Source organism: Heteronotia binoei, chromosome 7 (assembly GCF_032191835.1).
Source record: "Heteronotia binoei isolate CCM8104 ecotype False Entrance Well chromosome 7, APGP_CSIRO_Hbin_v1, whole genome shotgun sequence".
NCBI classification, from domain to species: Eukaryota; Metazoa; Chordata; class Lepidosauria; order Squamata; family Gekkonidae; genus Heteronotia; species Heteronotia binoei.
This window is the reverse complement of record NC_083229.1, coordinates 36,797,683-36,818,948: the sequence shown is the minus strand read 5'-3', so window position 1 is coordinate 36,818,948 and position 21,266 is coordinate 36,797,683. Positions and strand designations below refer to the sequence as shown.

The following is a 21,266-nucleotide window of genomic DNA, read 5'->3' as shown; positions in this document are numbered from 1 at the left end:
GTCAATATTGCAATCGGGGGTGGGGAGATCTATTATTATTATTTCTGTAAATTCATAGTCTGCCCTTTCCCATAGTGGGCTCAGGGGGGATTCCTACATGGTAAAAACAATTAAAAACCAACAATAAAACAGGTCAACAATAGAACAGTCGAACAGTTAAAAAAGATTAATAAATTAAAACAGTTAAGCCATTAGCTCAGAATTAATATAAGGCAGCATGGATGGTGTGGACACATAAATTAAGACATACTTGTCACAGCTTAGGTGTCCAAAAGATGTCAACTGTATTGGCCTGATTTTTAGCAATCAGTGCTGGGGGGCCTGTTAGATGGTGTAATAAGATAAGGATGCCTGCCTGCCTCAGCCATAGGCCTGGCAGAACAGCTCCGCCTTACAGGCCCTCTGGAATGGCAACAAATTCGGTAGGTCCCGAACTTCCATAGGGAGCTGATTCCACCAGGTTGGGGCCAGGGCCGAAAAAGCCCTGGCCCTGGTCAAAGCAAGCCAGACATCCCTTGGGCCAGGGAAGGTCAAAAGATGTTGACTGGCCGATCGTAATGACCTCCCCTGACGCAGATCTAGTCTTTGGGAATTTAGGGTTCAGTTGCAAACAGGAAACATACTACTTGATGATACTTTGGCCTGCCCTAATTTGGCTCTGGGATTTGGATTTGCACCAGCGCTGCTCCCTACAGTCTCTGCCTAGATGTAAAGCATTACTGCAGATTGGTCATGGATTTAGAGATGTAAAATTTCAGGAAACTCTTACAGCAACTGAACATAGACAATTAAATACTGTATAGCTGGGATAAAAAGGAGAAGGAAAGCATTAGATGAAAACTCTCAAGGGCTGAACTTATAGCACAATATTATTAACAAGCAAAAAAGGGTGACTGAAAGGAACAGCACTCCTTTGCATACAGAGCAGACCAGGTTCAACCCACTTAAAAGAAGGATGCAGGGGCCAACCCAGACATTATGCTTGCTGTTTTAGAAATTTAAAAGGCATTGGGCGGGGGGAGAAGAGAAGGTCTCTTGGTTCTGCTGTGTCACAGACCCAATCAGGATCAGGACCATCTGACAAAAGCTTTTAAGTGGCCAAATTCTTCGGCAAAATGGCATTGGCAACCATGGGTTGAACCACGGCTGCTGCAACATCTAGTTTGGCCCTGAAACAGCAGATGACAGGAAAGTCTTCTCTCTGCCTAAGAGACCAGAGAGCTGCTGCCAGTTAAGAGTCAACAACACTTTGTTAGAGATGCCAGCGGGTCTAGTCTCTCTGTAAGGCAGTTTTGTATGTTCATCAGTGACATAAAAGCCTGGAGACATTTTGGTTCTGTAACAGAACCTCTTGACAAGCTCATTTCTCAAACTTGGAAAATCGTTCCACTTTCCTGCTTTAAGTTTCTGTTTGGCAAAATTCACAAGCAATTATATTCAGGATTCTAGAAAACTGGAAAGGACAAGGAATTGGATGGTAAACAAGTCCTAGGAAGTGTTAGTCCCCCCTCCCCACCCAAACACACAGAGAGAAATTACCACAGTTCTAGTATTCAATACACTGTGCTGGAAGTGAAGGGCAGCATGACTGAAGGGAAAAAGGCAATTTTAAACATGCAGACCCACAGCAGGCATTTAACCAAAGATGCCATGCAGGTAACACATTGGGAGAGGCTGGGTTCAGTGGTAGAGCATCTGTTTGGCATGCAGAACGTCCCAGGTATCTCCAGTGAAAAGGGTCAGGCAGCAGATGATGTGAAAGACCTGAGAGCCAGGAGAGCACTGCCAGTCTGTGTAGACAATGCTGACCTTGATGCACCAATGGTCTGATTCAGTATAAGGCAGCTTCATGTGTCCATTTTTTTCAAAACCAAAGAATGCACTCAGACAAATGGAAATTCCACAGCCAAAGCGCTAAAATCTCTCTTATGCCCTCTCTCCACGCTTGAGCTGAATAAGCTTTCATTAATGTGCTTCTAGCTTAATTTTTTCAACACACTAAAAGCTCTGGGTTAATTAAATAAGGTGCATATTGGTTGTTATAAATACTGAACTGCTTGGAATACTGTTTCTCTAATATGTACCTAAATTATCTGGGTCTTACATACTGTCATGGATATAATCAAAAATGCAAAGGTGCAGCTGCTGCTCTTGACCAAAAAGATCCTGGAAAATGTTTTTCCAGGCCCGAGAGAAAGCTGACCTGGTCTCACAGCTCAACAATAAGACATTGCAAATAGAAAGCCCAGAAATCCAAAATAGAGAGGTGAAAAACAAAGAAGTAACAGAAAAATATGGCCTTTAGCAGATTATACATAATCAGTAGATGTAATTGTCTGGGTTCAGAATCAAGAAACATCTGAGAATACTAAGAATGCTCAACCAAACACAGAAGTGAAGATGCAGTTCAAAGATGAGAACATTTGCTGAGGGCCAACAGATAGCCATAAATATGTGAAACTGGTGATCCTTAGTTTTGATATTTTTTGTTATGATAAAAAATAGCAAGAATGAATTGACAGATTTTATATATTTCAAGAAAATACAATGTTATCTACATTCATGTGCGGTGCCTGAAGTTATACAGTGATTAGTTAACCATGAACGCGTGACTGTAACAAGCAGCATAGCTAGCTATTGCTAGATGATTTCAAAGCCCATAAATATAAGAAACTAAACTGACCTACAGCATCTTCTCTGAAGACATTCCTTGCTTGTGATCTGCTTACTTTTGGTAAGCCATTTCAATGGGTTCAAATAACTACTTTCAAATTATTTTTTGTAAAATCAATGGATGGTATTATATTATTTACTAGACCTGTTAAGTGTTAATAATTATGTTTTAATACAAAGAATAAATTGAGGTGAGATATTTTTGATAGGGTAAGAGCCCTTACTAAAGAGTCCTACTCTTCAGCCCACTTGCCTTACATAAAACAAAAGAAAAACAGAAGTGAAGCAGTTAATGACCACTGGATTAGGGCATCTGTCTCTAAAATCTCAACAAATAAATGTCAAACTTGGAAAAAGCCAAGAAAAAAAAGTTTTGCGAACAAGGGGAAGAGCACTGAACACAAATGGTTAGGCAATAAAACGGCCAAGAATTATTTAAAGCAATCTCACAATTGTCTAAATATTAGCCTACAAATTCACAATAGCTTTCTTTCACACATTAACAGCCCTAAAAGTCTTACAAGACATACAGAACTTAGCCTCCACAACCACTGTTGTGAAATAGTTCATTAGCGAAACTCTTTCTGGCAGAAATTTTGAATTAGAACTCCACTTTGCTACTGCACCTTCCCAGAGTCAGCCAGAAATATGGAATGGGAGGGAGCCCTCATCAAGGTCCTCAGCTTGAGGCCCATCTTCAGGAGCTGAGCCTGAATGCCTTTCTCACCCCTTAGAGAAAAAGTGTAATTACTTCAGGTTTTTTGTATTTTTCATTCACAAATACCCACTGTCTTGCTTTTTGTGTTTCCTTCTGTCTCTTGTTAGAGTGCTTGGTGATACATATGTGCCTTGGCTGTGATGATAACCACCCTGATGCACTGAAATTATTTACCTGCACTGCAAAATACATTAGTACCAGGGAAGCAGACTTCAGTTCCATAAAACTGATGCTACTGAGTCAGTGTGGTGTAATGGTCAGAATGTCAGACTAAACCTAGGAGTTGCAGGTCTTATATAATTTGTAGCCCACTTTTCTCTACAACAGGGACCCAAAGTGGCTTATATCATTCTTCTCTCCTCCATTTTATCCTCATAACAGCCCTGTGAGGTAGGCAAGGCTGTGAGAGTGGCCCAAGGTCACCCAGTTAGCTTCCACTGCACAAGTGGGGATTTGAACCCAGGTCTCACAAATAAACCGCTGGATGACCTTGGGCCAGTCACACTCTCTGCCTAACCTACCTGGCATGGCTGTTGTGACAATAAAATGGAGAAGAGCAGTGTAAGCCATTTGGGAGCAGTGGAGAAGAGCAGTGTAAGCCATTCACATTTGGAAGAAAAGTAGGATATAAAACAAATAAATTCATGTGGACGTAACATCTTTCAACAAACATGTTATATAAACCATGTTATGGGCTTCTCTTCCTATCAGGATTATGGTTGTTGCAATATTATAGCTATTCCTAATTTGAAGAAGTTTTTCTCTAGATTTACCAGGGGTCCCAACCCTTGTCAATCCTATATGAACTTTTTTTTTTTTTACAGTTAGTGGGTGCCACCACAAAACAGCTGCCATTGGGAACTAAGGTCAATCGCAAAATATTATGGATGTCCCTACAGACACAAGCACCTCCTTGGGCTCTTCTGAAGCACTCCTACTCCAATAAGGTGGACAAAAGCTAAAATTGGAGAAGAAAGAAGCGGGTGCCAAGAAACACATCAGCAAATTGGGTTGGAATGAGATGCCTCTTCTTGATGTTTATATTTATCTACTGGGATTTCTATCCTGCCCTCCCCTGCAAGCGGCCTCAAGGTGGGTTACAGCATACTAGTAAAACAAATAAAAACAATCCATGTACTCCAGTTAAAAAACTGAATCAATTTAGCAAATGGTGAGCTAAAATTTAATATTTTAATAAAATTTATATGGAGTCTGTTAAACACTGCAGGGGCCTCTCCACATTTATTTACTTAATTTATACCTCACCATTCTCCCCAATGAGCAGCCAAAAAGGCTTACAATTCAGGGGTGTTGAATCCAATTTGTTATGAGGGTTGGATATGACATAAATTGTGTGACATAAAATGTAATGCCAGGTAGTAAATATATGAACTTTATAAAGGATACAAATACAATTAAAGTGTGTGGTTTTTTTAAAAAAAACTTAAAACATTAGCACACTTGCAATATTTTGTTTATTTAACACACTATAATAATTGACATCTCTTGCTCTGAATCATTGCGTCAAAATCTGGAGACAATGTCCGTGCTGTTCAGGAGTGTATCTGTAAGGTGCAAACCTACTTTTAATTTATTTACATTCATTAAAGAAATCTCGTGGTCAATGTTTTGAGCCGAAGACCCAGAAGAAAACATGAAATGGCTGGGCATTGTGAGCTTCTGCACCCAAGCTGCTTCATGGGCTGGTCAAGAACATGTGACAGCACCATGACACAGACTGAGGGCTATGTGTTTGTCTACAAAACTATAGTCTTCTCTGAGGAAATAACTACAATTCCTATGAGACAGTGCAAGAATAGAGAAACAGCAATGTATAATGTTCAGTACCAGCCTACAGCCGGGGAAGTCTACGTTCAAAATCTCCAGTCTGCAAAGGAAATACGCTGGATGAACTTGGTCTGGACACACACTTTCAGCTGAATCCACCTCACTGGCTTGTCATTCTTCATCCAAATAGTCCATATTGCTTTCCTACTGAGAAAGACTGGATCATAAGAGCATGAACACAATGAAAAAAAGGAGGGGAATCCAGCTGCACTCAGGAGAGCCCTGGCATAACTGCCCAACAAAACACACATGCTGTCTCCCTCCCTCTCTCTCTCCCCAAAGTTAGCTCTTGCTCTCCCTCCCTCAGCCACTGGAAGGCAGAGGCTTGGCTCAGTAGCTCTACTGTGTGATTAAGAGAGCCTGGAAAAGCCAGCTCTCTTGCACTGTTGCTCTGCTGTGCAATTGAGAGAGCATGATGCAGAAGAAAGCAAGAGAGAGGGAGAAGAAAGCAGGCACAAAGGCAGTTGTTTGTGGATGCACACAAGCCCTGTGGGAGCTGAATCTGGTCCATGGGCCGCACATTTGATAATCCTGGCTTACATCATTCTCCTCTTCTCCATTTTATCTGATGTGCTTTGCTCTTTAATAGGGAACTGATCAGTATATCAACCATAAAAGGAAGGATGCAAATACCCAGGTTTCCAGACTAATCACTACAACCACATTAACTTTGTAAATGTGTACAAACCCAGACCAAATGAAAAACATCTGAAATGGTATCCCCCTTCAGGCAAACCTTAGAGATCTCTTATAGGATGTGATGGTCAGAATCAGTGAAAGTCAAAAACTCTTCTAGACAGCTGAACCTCACTACCTTGGTTTACAAACTTGGGGTCTACGTCATCTCTCTAGTGTCCATCATTTTTGGGAACTTCAAAGAAAACAGAATAAACAGAAGATTTTTTCCCCCTTTATGGCAGCTCTGTTATCACTTCAGTGCCAAAAAGATGGTCCACATATTTTCAGTGTGAATCCCAAAATGTATTTGCTGTGCACTTCCTTTTGATCTTGGTGAGCCAACATGAGAAAGATGTGAAAGTGCTAGGAGGAAGACTGTATAACTCTAAAGAGTCACCCCTTATTATATTTTCCAACTCAAAGGTCTGGCAAAGAATTTAGCAAGACTCTCTGAAACTACTGTTGTCTCCTCCCCACTGGGTGGGAGATCCACTGAAGTCATGCCAAATCCTTGAAGTCCCGAATGGGTACACATGACTACCTGTTTTATAGGCCTACTGTAATTTAGATCATTTATCTTGAAATAAGAATAAGCAGGAGGATGAAAGGGCCCAACCAGAACTATAGGGCAACTTCAGTGGTGTTTCTACGTAACCATGTATTTTCCTAAGCTTCCTTATAGTTTTCCCCTCTTTCAATTAACTGCTTAATTTGTTTCAATTAAAATTCTTGAGTCTTCCTTGCTAATACAGTGTTTGCCAACTGATGCAACATAAAGACCTAATTTTCAACAAAGACTCTGGCTTTGTGAGGAGTTTGTAATGCTAGATAGCTCTTGCAGCCAAATGTGCGTACTAAGCAACCTTTGTCACCCACTGGGACAACTGCATCCGAAATCAGAGCAACTACTGGTGCATCTATCAAAGTCAGGTTAGCAGCACTGGAAATAAAGGAACACATTCTCCTAGCATGACCTGAGCTAAATCTGGAAGTAAGGTCCATTAGTAAGGATGGTCACTATAAACAGTTTCTTTACACAAAAGAAATTATGTTTGTGTCAATCGGGGCAAACTGATACATTGGAGCATTGTGTCTCTTGAATTGTGTGCTTTACTCAGACACAACAGAATTATGGGTCTTGCTCCTTCTACAAAGGAGAGCAAATATACCTACTGGAGAGAAATTGAAAGTGATCCTAGCAGGTACTGAACACAAAGCCACTTTGGCTGTTGCAAAATTCTTTTTCCAAACTATAGCAAGATATAATATGAATAAATAAATGAGTCCAAATCTGGGCTCAGGTTATTAGGATTGTTTTTAACTTAATTAGTGTGATACTGCTCAAGACCATTGGGTCCAATGAGTAGTTTCATTTAAGTAAGTTACTTCAAAAATCCATATGCCAGCACCATACTACTCCTGAGACCATGCTGGAATCCTTCTTTAAGAGAGGTTTCCATATTATTAGATAGCTCTAAAACTGTCAATGCCCTGATTAGAAAAGAAGATAGGTTCTCCTGTGAAAAGACCCTGTTCTTGATATTCTCAGTCATCTAATAGATGACTTCCTTGCTAATACAGTTGAACTACTGATGCAACCCCATCCATGGGATGTGTCATGCACAGTTTGTTGGGTATGCTAAAATCTGTGTCAGTTTCTAGGGCCTTCAGTTTTCCCTTAAAAGTGTGCAACACTTGCTATATTGTCTTGAACTATATAGATGGTATTGCAATGAAAATTTCCACATAAACATTTGTTTTTATATAATAGTTAAAGCACATTTGATTTATCTTAAAGACTCTTAATGTTTGAAGGTGTAGATTCCATTACACCAATGGCATATCAGCTATTTGATTAGTCAAAGAGCATCAAATGATGGCATATTATTTAAGGATGGTCAAGTATTCCATGAAGTCCAGATTACCATCAGATAGGTGGTAAGAGCCCCATGGTGCAGAGTGGTAAACTGCAGTTCTGCAGTCCAAGCTCTGCTCATGACCTGAGTTTAATCCCAGTGAAAGCTGGGTTCAGATAGCCAGCTCAAGGTTGACTCAGCCTTCCATCCTTCTGAGGTCGGTAAAATGAGTACCCAGCTTGCTGGGGTAAAGTGTAGATGACTGGGGAAGGCAATGGCAAACCACTCCATAAAAAGTCTGCCGTGAAAATGTTGTGATGTAATGTCACCCAAGAGTTGGAAATGACTGGTACTTGCACAGGGGACGAGTTTTATCTTTAGGTAGCAACCTACCTTTCCACTTTCATTCAGTATCACCAGATAGCAATGCCAGTAGTAAAGGTTGTTTCACTGTAGTGTTCAACTGCAAACCTACCTCCACAACAAAGCTTCCCCTACTGAGCATCTGTTCTAACTACAGGCATCTTAAAACAGAAAGATTTGACCTGTGGTATATTTCACAAACCTGTCTTTAAAATTCTGAAACTGTATACTGCCCAAGTATTCCAGAATAAAAGAAAGAGAAAAATTCTTCAGTCAGTTTGTCACATCTGTAGAAACCTTACCTAACATTTATATTGCAATATTTTAAATTAATTTCATTATTACACAATTAGTTAACTAATTTAAAACAGTCAGGGAATAAAGCTTGGTCAGCTCCGAAAACAATGCTACATTACAGCCAGCTGCTCAAATCAGCCAGAAGGAAATGGCTGACTGTATACATGGCAAGCTCTCCTCTCCAAGGACCATGTCGACATTGCTAGGTTGAACAAGCCAAAAGACATCCACACCAAAACTAGTTAAGTGGAAGCCCAAGACAACTCCACCCAATCTATAACGTGACTGATATTTGTCTGACCAATGCCTTACAAATTGGACCACTGAGGATTCCTCTGATTCCTCTTGATAAACTCTGAACCATCTGGATCCCTCAGTCTCTACCTCAGTAAATAATATCCTTTAAAATACGAACATAACTGATTTATTTCTTGAATTAGTGTCACATATCCATAGCTGTGATTCTGAGCTCTCACTTCAGCTTCACAAATTTCAGAAATTCAAAAGTCAACATAAAAAGCAGAACCTCAGTTGTTTCATGTTAACTTATCCCTTGACCTTATGTTCAAACATTCACCAGTTTATTTCAAAGGATGCAGACTACAGAGGAATTTGCAATGTGTCAGGTTGTACCGCTAAGAAAGGGGGGAAAGCCCTATCACCGGGCTAATTCTGACCCAGATGGCCCAGGCCAGCATGATCTTGTCAGATCTTGGAAACTAAACAGGGTTACCCCTGCCTAATAAGTGGATGGAAGACCTCCAAAGAATACCAGGGTTGTGACACAGAGGCAGACAATGGCAAGCCACCTCTGAATGTCTCTTGCCTTGAAAACCTGATAAGGTCACCATAAGTCACCTGTGACCTGATGGGACTTTCCACCACATCACTGAGCTGCAAGAACACTATGTCCAGCACTCCTAACTTAGTACCTAATACCTGAAGATGTTCTGTATTCTGCATTTTCTGAAAATCCTTCCATATGGTCCTCAGAGCACTGTGTGTTCAGCAATGCAGAGTCCATATTACCACCGATTCTTTGATACAGGTATTTTGCAGCAGTGTAACCAGTGGTAGTAACAGTAATTTTAAAAATACCTTGAAAGCATTTTAGTGCTTCTGAAAGAGAAAATATTGTTTAAGAGGGCTTTTCCTGCCCAATTTTTGCCAAAACCTACACTAGGAAAACTCAGAAAAACACAGGAAAGGATGACCGCACAGACATTTTCTATAGTACTTATTTAAAAGTAATAACTTCTATAAAAGATGCCAATGTTCATCATCCTGCAGTTAGAACGGTGGGGGCCCAAGGCTGCAAAAGTGAACTTCCTAAGGCCAACCAGTTAGTCTTTGGCAGGGATTTCCGCTTGCAATGTTCCTTGATCACAGTTCATTCTCCTAGCCATGAGGCTATACCAGCTCCAATTCTTGGCCTTTACAACTCAATTGCTGGTACACACATACAGCATGAAATTACTGCAGAAAATACTAACATGTCAGGGGGAAGGAGAACTACTTGAGAGGGAGTGCTCTCTTCAGTGACTGCACCTGGTCTTTCAATTGTAGGGGTAAAATGGCATATTATAAATGAAACAGCAGTTTCATGCTTTCCAAGCTTCTTTATTTCCTGCCTGTTCTAATTTCACCCTTCTTATACTGAGAGCACCTACTCCCCCCCCCAAACTAGCAGCATAACAACTTGAATCTAACACTTGCTCATCCAGAAAGAAGGCCTATAAAATAAGACACACAATTAAAACAATCATCCTGGTCCCACACATAAAGGCAGAAGTAAGTAGGGTTATCAGCCAGTTTTAGAACATCCTATTCCACTGTCTTCCAGCTGTGAAAAAACACTGAAGTCTTTCTTACTTTGGCAATGGAGAAGAGCCAAGTGCTAAATTCCTACTGGGAGAAGCTCCGAAGTGCTTAAGCACAGACAAGCTTGCTTTTTTCAAACTCTTAAATATAGTCCAGGTTTTGTTTCTCAAGTCACCATGATGGCACATGTCACATTCATTGCGGGGAAGCATTTTTACTCAAAAACATCTTAAGGCTTCATAGACCAAATAAACCCAAAAGATAGAGTTAATATTACTCATCTGTCTCTGGCTTCACAAGATGAAGATACAATTTTTTAAAATCTTGTTTTTACACAGCAAAGTACAGATACATAAATAAGCTGCTCTGGCTATACTTAAATTTTGATCATTAATTAGTGAGACCAAGTTTGACAGTACCAGAAATTAAATGTAAAAACAGAAACAGACACATTCCATCTTTGTGAGCATTTGCACATAATCTGCAGTAGCAATAAATCATATTGTACCAGCAATATCCATATAAGTAAATCCATATATGTAAGTAAATCCATTTTATTGATTTATTTCAACTTTCAATTCATTAACAGTTTGCAGATTTCTAACACTGAAAATTTATAAATTTATCATTCATTGCTGAGAAGTTGCAGTAAGGGCTCCTGCCATTTTTGAAAGGTTTTCTCATTAAAACGCCACTTGTAAAGAAAACAGATCCAGGTAGGCAGCCATGTTAGTCTGAAGCAATAGAACAAAGCGGGCGTCCAGTAGCACCTTTAAGACCAACAAAGTTTAATTCAAAGTGTGAGCTTTTGTGTGGAAGCACACTCTATGTCTCAGGAAGTGTGCATGCACACAAAAGCTCACACTCTGAAAAAACTTTGTTAGCCTTAAAGGTGCCACTGGAGTCCCACTTTGTTCCACTGTAAAGAAGATGTTAACCAGCACTTCAGAAGAACATATTTGTTCTTACCAATACAGCTTCATATACATTCTTCAGTCTTTATCCAACAGAAGATATCAAGTGTATTGTTTATGAAGTTGTAGTAGTAAAAGGAAATTATGGAATAAGACTCAAAATATTACAACAAAAGTTGGGTATATCTAGAAAATATTTAGCATGCTAACTACTACATAGCAACAACATAAAGTCATATTCAGAAATCACTGAAACTCCTCAGCTGCAGTTATGATGGTATTTACTGGAAAGAAAATCCCACTGAGCTCAGTGGGATCTACCTCTGTGTGAAGATATTTAGGCCACAGCTAGAGCTGCAGCTACAAAAATAGTGTAGATTTTTTGCTTCATATAAGCAACATGCTACATTCACAGGAAGAACTGAAACTGCAAACATCTGAGGTACTTTCTGTCTGAGGAGTGCATGACACATGCTGCAGTGTAAAATGTGTCACCAGGTCACTCAGAAGGAAGAAACCACACCCTACTGGCAAATTTTAAATTGCAGCCCCCTTTCTCATTTAATGTCAGACACTTAATAGCAGGCATGAAGAATAATTCCTAAACCAACTCCAGTTTTTCACTAGACACTTTGCTTCTCCATTTCCAACAGCACACAGTTAACATCCTTCTCAGCCCACTGCTTGGGATTTCACTGCAACGGTATCTTTTCAGTCACCTTCTTTCATATCTACCTTACTGAAAGACCACACTGACCTGGAACACTTTCAAGTATAACAGCAACCCAGAGATTCCAGGTAGAAAATGTAAATATTTATTTGACCAAGACAGAAATAATCACAGAATTACTTTTGAGATTATACAAATAAATTGATAATTAACAGAAATGTCTTATATTGCTAAAAGTTTAATACCTCCATATCCTCCTAGTTTAATTCACTCAGTAGTTCCAAAACCACCTATCCGCCCCGACAACTGATTCAATCAAAACTATTTCTACAATAACTTCTCTGTGATCTGCATAAACACGACTTCCATAAACACTGGACACAATTAACATTAATCTGTCCCATCGCCAACATTTGCTGGCATCATCTTCCTTAAAACGAAGTTTGATTCAAAATATATTCTTGCTCCTCTCTGTTGTCTCCACCCACAATTGTCAGGCCTCCTATAAGATGAGGAAAGTCCTTTTTCATCCCGGCAGTTTTCGTAAGGCCCCAAGTAACATTCCAGAAAATCAAAAGAACAGAAGAATGAGATTCCCATCGTGGCCAATAAATCTACGATTTCCCGTTTTAAAACCAGAACATGACGTTTTCGCGTGTGATACTCCACGCCACCGCACTGGAACCAGAGCATGAAAATCAACCCACTGAAGTTCTGCTGGCGAGAGAACCCGGACTATCCCATTACAAGGGGGGAGAGAGAGAGAGATACATCCACATAATCTTCAACCCAATCCGATGCCCGTTTACTCAAAAAACAAAAAAGCAGACTGGCCTGAATAGGCTCTGCTGCTTCCAAGCCTAGCATTGCATCCTTCTTTGGCATCCGCCTCCCACTACGAAGGCATCCGTAACCCAAAGGGAAGGCGACACCCACGCGCCGAACCTTATTGACGCTCACCTCCCGTGCCCGGCAATCCCACCACCGCCCTCTCCAGCGCCCTCCTCGCGCCCCCCAAACACGCGGGGCTCCTCCCCTCACGCCGCCGGGCTCCTCCTCGCCCCTTCCCCCCCTCTCCGCCGGGGCTCGCCTCCCCTCCCCTCCCCTCTCACCGGTCATTGAGCTGGTCCTCGGTGCCCGGCAGCGGGTGCACCACGAAGTGGATCGATGTCATGTTCCGCGGCTCCCCCTCCCCAGAGGGAGGCGGGCTGAGGCCGGGCGCGCAAGGAGGAAATGGATGGGGGGGAGGAAGGACGGACGGACAAGGGGGAACTTGGGTGTCTCCTTCACAGAGTCTCGATCACACTTCAGGCGCCTCCGCTCCGTGCGGGGGAGGAGCTCAGGCGGGACAGCGCAGAGCCGGCAAGGGGGGGGGGGCAGCTCGCGACAACGGGGAAGGGTTCGGTCAGCACCCCACTCTCACACGCGCCGCCATCTTAACTTCCAGTGGCCCCCCTCTCTTCCCTCCCTCCTTCCTTGCGGCGCGCCGGGGAGGGGAGGCGGGACGTCTCTGTTCCGACAGCAAATGGCGCATCATAACTCAAGGGGAAGACAGTGACATCGATGTAAGGCTGGCGCGGATTGGGCAAGCGAGAGCGAGGAGACTCGGCGCGTTTGCGTCAGACGTGAAATTTTTAAGCGGAGACCGGGGAGGGAGGGACAGGAGAAGTCGCGTTGTGCGCGCGCGCCGCCTGTGTCTAGGACAGGGAGGATTGAGCGGTGGCGCTTCTGCTCAGCAGCGCCACCTACTCCCAAGGGAAAGAAGTGCTTCTCTATCCCGCTCTCTGAAGTGACGGCAAGAATGATGGATGATCTGTCTCCCAGGAAGAGGCGGCGTTATGGGCTATTTGTTAGAGAATCAAGAGGTAAAAGCGCTTCCTGCACTGACTGTACTACCATAGGCTGCTGAAAGTAGGTCCCTGAAGCCTTCCCTACGGCGGGGGAAAAATGTTAAACGCATTGGAAGACTGGCGTGCTATGGAGCACCGTTCTCAATATAATGTTCTTTTTGACCTATTTTGCTGTGGGCAGGAATGGGAAAGGAAGGACTCTACTATGCAGCCCGCCCACTCGTAGCATAAAATGGTACAGCTCAAGCACTTGCATCTGCTGGTATATAAACCGGTTCTCGGTGAAAGGTTGTGACAAGCGAGACGAACTCTCCATCCTTTACTGTTGCTGCCCCGACTAAAAAAGAACTAAGCTCACAACCTGCCTTTGGCTCTTGAATTCAGTGAGCTTTCAATATGTATACCAGGGGTGGCCAACGATAGCTCTCCAGATTTTTTTTTTGCCTACAACTCCCATCAGCCCCAGCCATTGGCCATGCTGGCTGGGGCTGATGGGAATTGTAGGCAAAAAACATCTGGAGAGCTACCGTTGGCCATCCCTGATGTATACCATGTGGATATGATATTTTCCTTCTTCACAGGATCTGAAGTCCTCCTTCCCAGCTCCCAAGGGGATTAAGGTTTGAGGCTGGATCATGAATCCAGTAATTGGGGCTATTTTGCATTAATCTTTCAACATTAATGTTGAGTTATATAATAAACCTACAGAATCCTTGTTCACTTATACATGCTTACTTGGGCATAGGGATGAAAATAAATTTCTTATGGAGATTGTGGGAGGGAGGTAGAAAATGAGAGGTACCATTTTGGATATTAAAAAAAAAAAAAGCAGTACTCCCTATTGTCTGAGCTGTTTGGGAGCAATTCCAAACAGTGGAAGCTTACTTTGGAGTAAATGTGCATGCACCTTCAGGGGTGTCAAACAAGCAGCCTAGGACCAAATCAGGCCTCCAGAGGGCTCCTATCACGTCCCATGCAACTGGTTGTAATCTGCTTCCTTCTCCCTCTCTCTTGCTTCCTTATGCATCACAGCTTGCTTTGCCAGACTTGCTCAATCGCACAGCAGCTACAGAGCAAAGTCTCTGTTTTCTCTACTGGTTGAGGCTCCTCCCTTGGGGAGAAAGGGGGGAAGAATAGCTTGCTTTTCCAGGCTCTCTCAGTCACACAGCAGAGCTACTGAGCCAAGCATCCCATCTATTGGTTGAGGCTCCTCCCCCTTCTGGTCCCCTGAAGAAGGAAGGAAGAAAAGAGCCAGAGCTTCCTTTGCTCAGCTCTCTGGATCACACAGGAGAGAAACAAAAAAAAGCACCTTTAAGACCAACTTGTTCTAATTTTTAAAGCATGTTTTATTTTAAGCTTTAAAAAAACTTTGTGTTTGTCTGTGTCCATTATAAAGTTTATATCTCCGCTACCTGTCATTACATTTTATGACACACATGGCCCAGCCCTACAAGCAGTGTTCCCTCTAAGCTGAGTAAGTGTGAGCTAGCTCACAGATTTTTAGTATCCAGCTCACACATTTTTGTCTTAGCTCAGGAATGATGACCCCGGAGCACAATAATTTATGCAATAGCTCACAACTTTAATGCTAGTAGCTCACAACTTTAATGCCAGTAGCTCACAAAGTAGAATTTTTGCTTACAAGGCTTTACAGCTTAGAGGGAACATTGCCTACATTGTCTCATTTATGTCAGATCCAGCCCTCATAACAAATGAGTTTGACATCCCTGTTTTATGCCTTCCAGTTTGACTTCTCAACAAACAATTCTCTTTTCTTCAGTAACTGCGTTTGTTAGCTATTTTACTGCTAGTAGGGCTTTTTTCTGCAGGAACGCAATGGAATGGAGTTCCAGAACCTCTTTGCAGAAACAAAATTCCCAAAAAATGTTTAAAAGTTCATAAGGGGCACCTGTGTGTTTCTCCTTCATTTCCCTCTCAAGAGTTCCGGCACCTCTTTTTCCGGGAAAAAAAAGCCCTGACTGCTAGCATGTTTCAAATGCATACAATAATAGTAATTACAGGAAGATCATGTACAAAGCAAGCATTAGGAAACCAATTGTGGTGTCTTTTTCCTGATTTATCGGTACGTAAACTAAAATTTGCGCTCCCAGAGTTGCTCTTATGGGGTGGGTTACTGCTCACTTATGTGTGTGCACATTTGTGTGCTTTCTCCGACACATTCTCCAAGAACTTCTAGCCAATGATTAAACCTGAAACCTCTTCTGTGGCAAAACTATCATCCTATGCTTTGGCTACATCAAGGCCCTCTTTGGTGCTGAGCTATATTTTGTTTATTGGTTTGTTTGCTTGCTTGTTTGTTTGTTTTATTAGGTTTATATCTCACCCTATCCCAGAATTAGGCTCAAGGTGGCTCATAATAGTATCATATAATAAAACCAAGTTAAAAGATCAAACAAAAACCATGGTGATTCCCATATAAACACAAGTTCTTGCAAATAAGACTGTAAGTTCCTTGGAGTCTGGTTTGGACCCATTCCAAAAGTGATAACAATTATTAAGATTGTAAACTCTTTGTGGAGTCTGGTTGGGTCGCACTTCAAAGTGATAACAACAAACAAGACTATATAAGTTTTTTGGATTTAATTTATTCATCCTTGGACCTGAGGAAGATTTTAAATGGTATATTGGATCGACCTACCATAGTCCATGCTTTATATCTGGGATTTATGTGTTGTATATATTATTTCTACAAAAATGACTGGCAATCTGGTAGTACTATCAGCCTGTGAATTTTTAATTTGTATTCTCCACACTGCAGTCCTCGGTTTTGACTACTCACCTGGAAGCTGGCAGCTCTGTTTTACAGGCCCGGCAGAACTGAAGTAGATCCCACATTTATTTATCCCATAATAAATAAATAAATAATAAATAAATAAATAAATAGTTTCTCATTATAAAGAATGGTAGCACTAGGATGGCTTCATCAATTAGAGATGTTATGATTGGTGGGTGGCTAAGGAGTTATTAGGGATTTTGCAGGGTTGTCAGTTGGAATAGCAACTTTATCACTTTTATCTGATGGTATTGTTGTGCTTGGCTGTTGGGCATGCATAAGGGTATGTTATATTTAGGCTTCAGTTTCAGCAGGAGCGCTGCTGCTGAACCTTACTGAAGGTTCCCCCTCTTCCTCCCCACCTACCTTATCCATTGAATAGTAGATGCAGCTGTATAACAATCCCTGGATTAGGAGAGCGGGCAGCCAGACAGCCACCAGGGGCTTTGCCACACCCCCAGCAGCCTTCATTAGCCCCTGGAGAAGCCCACACCATCCTTTCTTCACTTCTTATGTGATTTTGGGTGGCGGGTGGCTTGCTAGCCTCCAGGTGGGGGTGGCCCAGGAGAGCCCCAGGCAAGCGAGGCCTGCTTGGGCTGGCTGGATCTCATCTCTAATGAGTTACGCTAATGAGCTCCACCACCTATTTTTCTACAAAATGACCCCTGGTTATATTGCTTTTTAATGATACTTTATGCACTGACATTAAACTCCATTATGTTGGCCTTCTCTTCCATTTTGATGATCAAGGTTAGCTTTTCTCTGTCCGTCTTATGAATTCCAGAAAACAAGCTCTGGTCCACCTGCAATACAAAGGCTGAGAGTCCGTGGAGTGGGGCATATTCAGGCATAATTCTACACAGTCTTGTCATGTGCAGACAGCAGTCTTTTTTCTGATTTTAACTCCCAGTTTTTAAAAACAGTTTGTAATATTCTGCATACATAATATTCTGACTGAGTCCATTATGCAGATTTTTTTAATCCACATGGGGACCATACATGGCTCTTAAAGGACTGGCATTAGTGTTAGTTTTGGCTGATAGTGCTACCAGATCAATTAATTTGTGGACACAGTGCTAACATTTGATGATTATTAACTTCTCCAAGCAGAACTGAGTGTAAGGAACCATGAATTTACCAAATTCTTAAATGGCAATTGTTGGCACAAAGCATTATCATGTTACCTAGCAACTTAACATACAGTAGTGCTTTTGCATAAAATTTGCAATTTAAAAATCTGATATGAAAAGAAATAGCTTTTCTTTTTGCAGCTGGATCTGATATGCAAAATATCAGCCAACTTTTCATCTGTCATAGGGAATGCCAAGAAGTGAGGCCAAAAATTGTGTTCTTCATACATAGTTAGAAGTTTTTGGATTAGATATATAAAACCAGGTTATTACTACGTGTCATCTGGAAGACTTATGTGAACTGTATGCCTGTCAATGCAGATGTGGCCCATTTTCCAGCTCAGACCAAATTTACATTAAAATAATCTGAACATAAGGGAGCAGATAAAAAGGAAGAAAAATCCTCCTTCCACCTCCTATGCTGAAGAAGCTGCTGACTGAAGTTAGGTATTACACCTGGTTTAAGGGAATACCTCAAATCAGGGAGGTATATATTGTTTATAAAGTGCTCTGCTTATAAATCAGTGATGCTCCCTTGCAAATCTGGAAAACTGAGAATCTGGAAAGAGTGAAATTATTAAAAAGTTTATTGACCTGGAGAATCAGCAAGCTCAAGAGGCTGCAATAATATCAAGCACTCAGTAGGCCTGAATACCCATAAGAAGCTCCAAATATTCTAAGCACAAACTAAACACTGCAATGTGTCCCAGAGGCAGAAAGTAAAGCAGGGGGCATAGTTTCCAATCCGTGCAGGTTCCAGGCAAAGGACCTTTCCCATGTTAATAGTCCAGATGTTCACACAGCCAATAATTAAAAAATGAAAGGAGGAGCATTGAAGAAGCACATGAGATGTACCAGAAGAGGTGTTCTGCCACTCACTTGACACATGTAGTTCTTGTCAGGCATTATTCAATGGGAATAAATTCTGTCTCTAATGACAGTCAGAGGTTTGAGCTGAAGACAAAAGATGCCTTTCCTTCCAAGTTTGGAAAAAGGGGAGAAGGCAAGGTGAGTTAACTGGTGTGCCATTGGATTAGCCAAAGGATATGAGGAGGAAAGTTCAAGGTACTGGGAATATTTCCAGTTTAGAAAAGATAATGGAGATCCTCTGGCAGGCAGAGTTATGTTTGGAACTGGACTTTTAAAGTATCATTGGGCGGGCAATTCAAAGCAGTCCAGAACTGATCAATGTAAATGGAGACCCTTTTATTGGGAAATGCTTTTGTGAGTTTAATTTACACTATGGCAGAATTCTAGGCTAATTGCCCTGATTAAGTGCTGAGAGGCCTTCATTAATGATCAGAAAACTAGCTATAAAGCAAGGCTCAGTTTGTTTCTAGAGTTGCAGTTGTCTTAAGTAAACGTAAAGAGATTCTGGCCACAGTCCTACTGTCTTGGTTAGCTCTCTGTATTTTGAGCTGCTAATGACTCTCTTTCTTGGCCTCATGACTAGCAGACAGAGACAGGACTCCTGTCAAAATGGAGGGTGACAGAAAGACAATCCAATGTGATGACAAGAAGGTAGTGTCTTGGCTGAAGTTTCTAGTCCAGTGAATTTAGGATTATTTATTTTAGCAGCCAGCAAGTGGAATGAGGGGATTTATGACAGTCTGTTCTTACTGAAATCAGTTTCAATGGATTCTTATTTCCCTGCTTCCTGTGATGAACACACATGTACCGTGTTTCCCCGAAAATAAGACACTGTCTTATATTTATTTTTTCTCAAGAAGACACACTAGGGCTTATTTTCAGGGGATGTCTTATTTTTTATTAAGTATGATACAACAATCTACATTTATTCAAATATAGTTAAGTCATCTTCTGGAACATTGTCATAACTCTCCAGACCCAGAATTCCATTTCAGTCTTCCTTACCACTCCGCGCCGAAATGCATGGTGTGGCTATGCAGATACGCTGCATAGCCACGCCCATCACTAGGTCTTATTATCGGGGTAGGGCTTATATTTAACAAATGCATAGAAATCCTGCTAGGGCTTATTTTTTGGGCAGGTCTTATTTTCAGGGAAACAGGGTAGAACACGCATGTATTCATTGTTAAGAACAGTGACACAAATACTTCACAAGGTCCAAGATTTTTAATGTTAGATTGACAGGATTTGCGTGAGTATTTAATTGTTCTGTTTTGAGCTAAAGCCAGGGGGAACTGAATTTACAGAACTCCTAAACAGTAAGAGCAGAATATATTTGAGTTTAATAACGGGGGGGGGGGGGGTTGTTTGGTCTGACAAAAATTAACATTTGGAATATATTTAACAGCCTAAGTGAGAGCACTTTTGCAAGGTAGTTGAGAACACTTAATGTTTAAAACCTTGAACAATTCTAGCTCTGGAGTTTATAAGCAATATGACGTGATATTGGAAAAGCCTGAAGAAGGCATTGCCAATTTCATGTAACATTTCTTCATGTAAACAGTTTTTATAGACAGAACAAGTAACAGCTAGGTTTTTGACCCTTCCAAACACTTTATTCAGACAGCTGTTTCTACTTTCATCACCAGGATACATAGCAATCCTTGCCAGATCAGTTGTCTGAAGTATGATGCAAGGGGGAGATTTTACACTGTGGGCTGCGAATTGCTCAAGAGCAGTCAAAGTCATTGGAAAGCCAGCCTAGTGAAATAGAATATAAATAGCAACCCTAACTGGTGAGTATGTATTATTGACAAAATTAACTACCGAAACCTTTGTATATAACAGCACCACAAATAACAACAGCAGTTTGAAAGTTTACAGTTTACATGCCAGGGTAGCTGCAGTTAAATCCAAGTACACCAGTCTATTAGATTTTAACCATTTAAATTGTTAGCTTCAGGCTGCTCATGTAATTAAAACAATAGTTTTCCAACCCTTTTTATTTTTTTACTGAGGCTAATATAAGCCTAATGCTCTATATTACTTCAAGAAAGTGGCATCTAATGCATTATTGCATAAGTCTGGCACTCCAGTCATGTGAGCTTGTGGAAAGCTTAAATTTCTAGCAAGCAGCAAAAATGAATCGAGGTACTGCTGTACCTGTGCTTCAAGTTCTCATTTCATTTACTTGTACACAGGCAAAAATAACACTGCTGAAACATCACCATGTGATACTTGGCATATGTGTGCATATGAGAGGGAGAGACACTCCTTGGCACTGTAGATGTTAGACAACGGCTCATTTTAATATTTAAATTAGATGTTTATGCCCTGCTTTTCTCTCCAGTGGGAACCCAAAGTGGCATACATTGTTCTCTCTCTGCCATTTGTGCCTAACAACCACCACCCTGTGTGTATGTTAAATTGAGAGAGTAATTGGCCCATGGCCTTCCAGAAAGTGATGCTTCAAATCTGGCTCAGATCCCAGTCTGACACTCTAACCACTACACTCCTTTGTCTCTTTTACCATTTTTATGTTACATAGGGCTACTGTTGATTTAGTGGTAGCCTAATGTAAGCCCCGTTTAAGAGCCCCGTGGCACAGAGCGATAAAGCTGCAGTACTGCAGTCTGAACTCTCTGCTCATGACCTGAGTTCGATCCCAGAGGAAGCTGGTTTCAGGTAGCCGGCTCAGGTTGACTCAGCATTCCATCCTTCCGAGGTTGGTAAAATGAGTACCCAGCTTGTTGGGGGGAAAGTGTAGATGACTGGGAAAGGTAA

At 41.5% G+C, this 21,266-nt stretch overlaps 1 protein-coding gene across 8 annotated transcripts in view; it reads right to left on the bottom strand.

Moving 5' to 3' along the window:
- UBR5 (ubiquitin protein ligase E3 component n-recognin 5) overlaps positions 1–13,352 on the bottom strand; it is an 83,686-nt gene extending 70,334 nt beyond the window's left edge. For 6 of the 8 annotated variants that reach the window (XM_060243412.1, XM_060243415.1, XM_060243414.1 and 3 more), the window contains exon 1: positions 12,951–13,345. In XM_060243412.1, the coding sequence (XP_060099395.1) occupies positions 12,951–13,012 (62 nt within the window). In that variant the 5' untranslated portion in view covers positions 13,013–13,345. Of the gene's footprint in view, positions 1–12,950 lie in introns of all 8 variants that reach the window. The other 2 variants (XM_060243420.1, XM_060243419.1) reach the window with 2 other exon arrangements.
- Between the last annotated feature and the right edge of the window lie 7,914 nt (positions 13,353–21,266).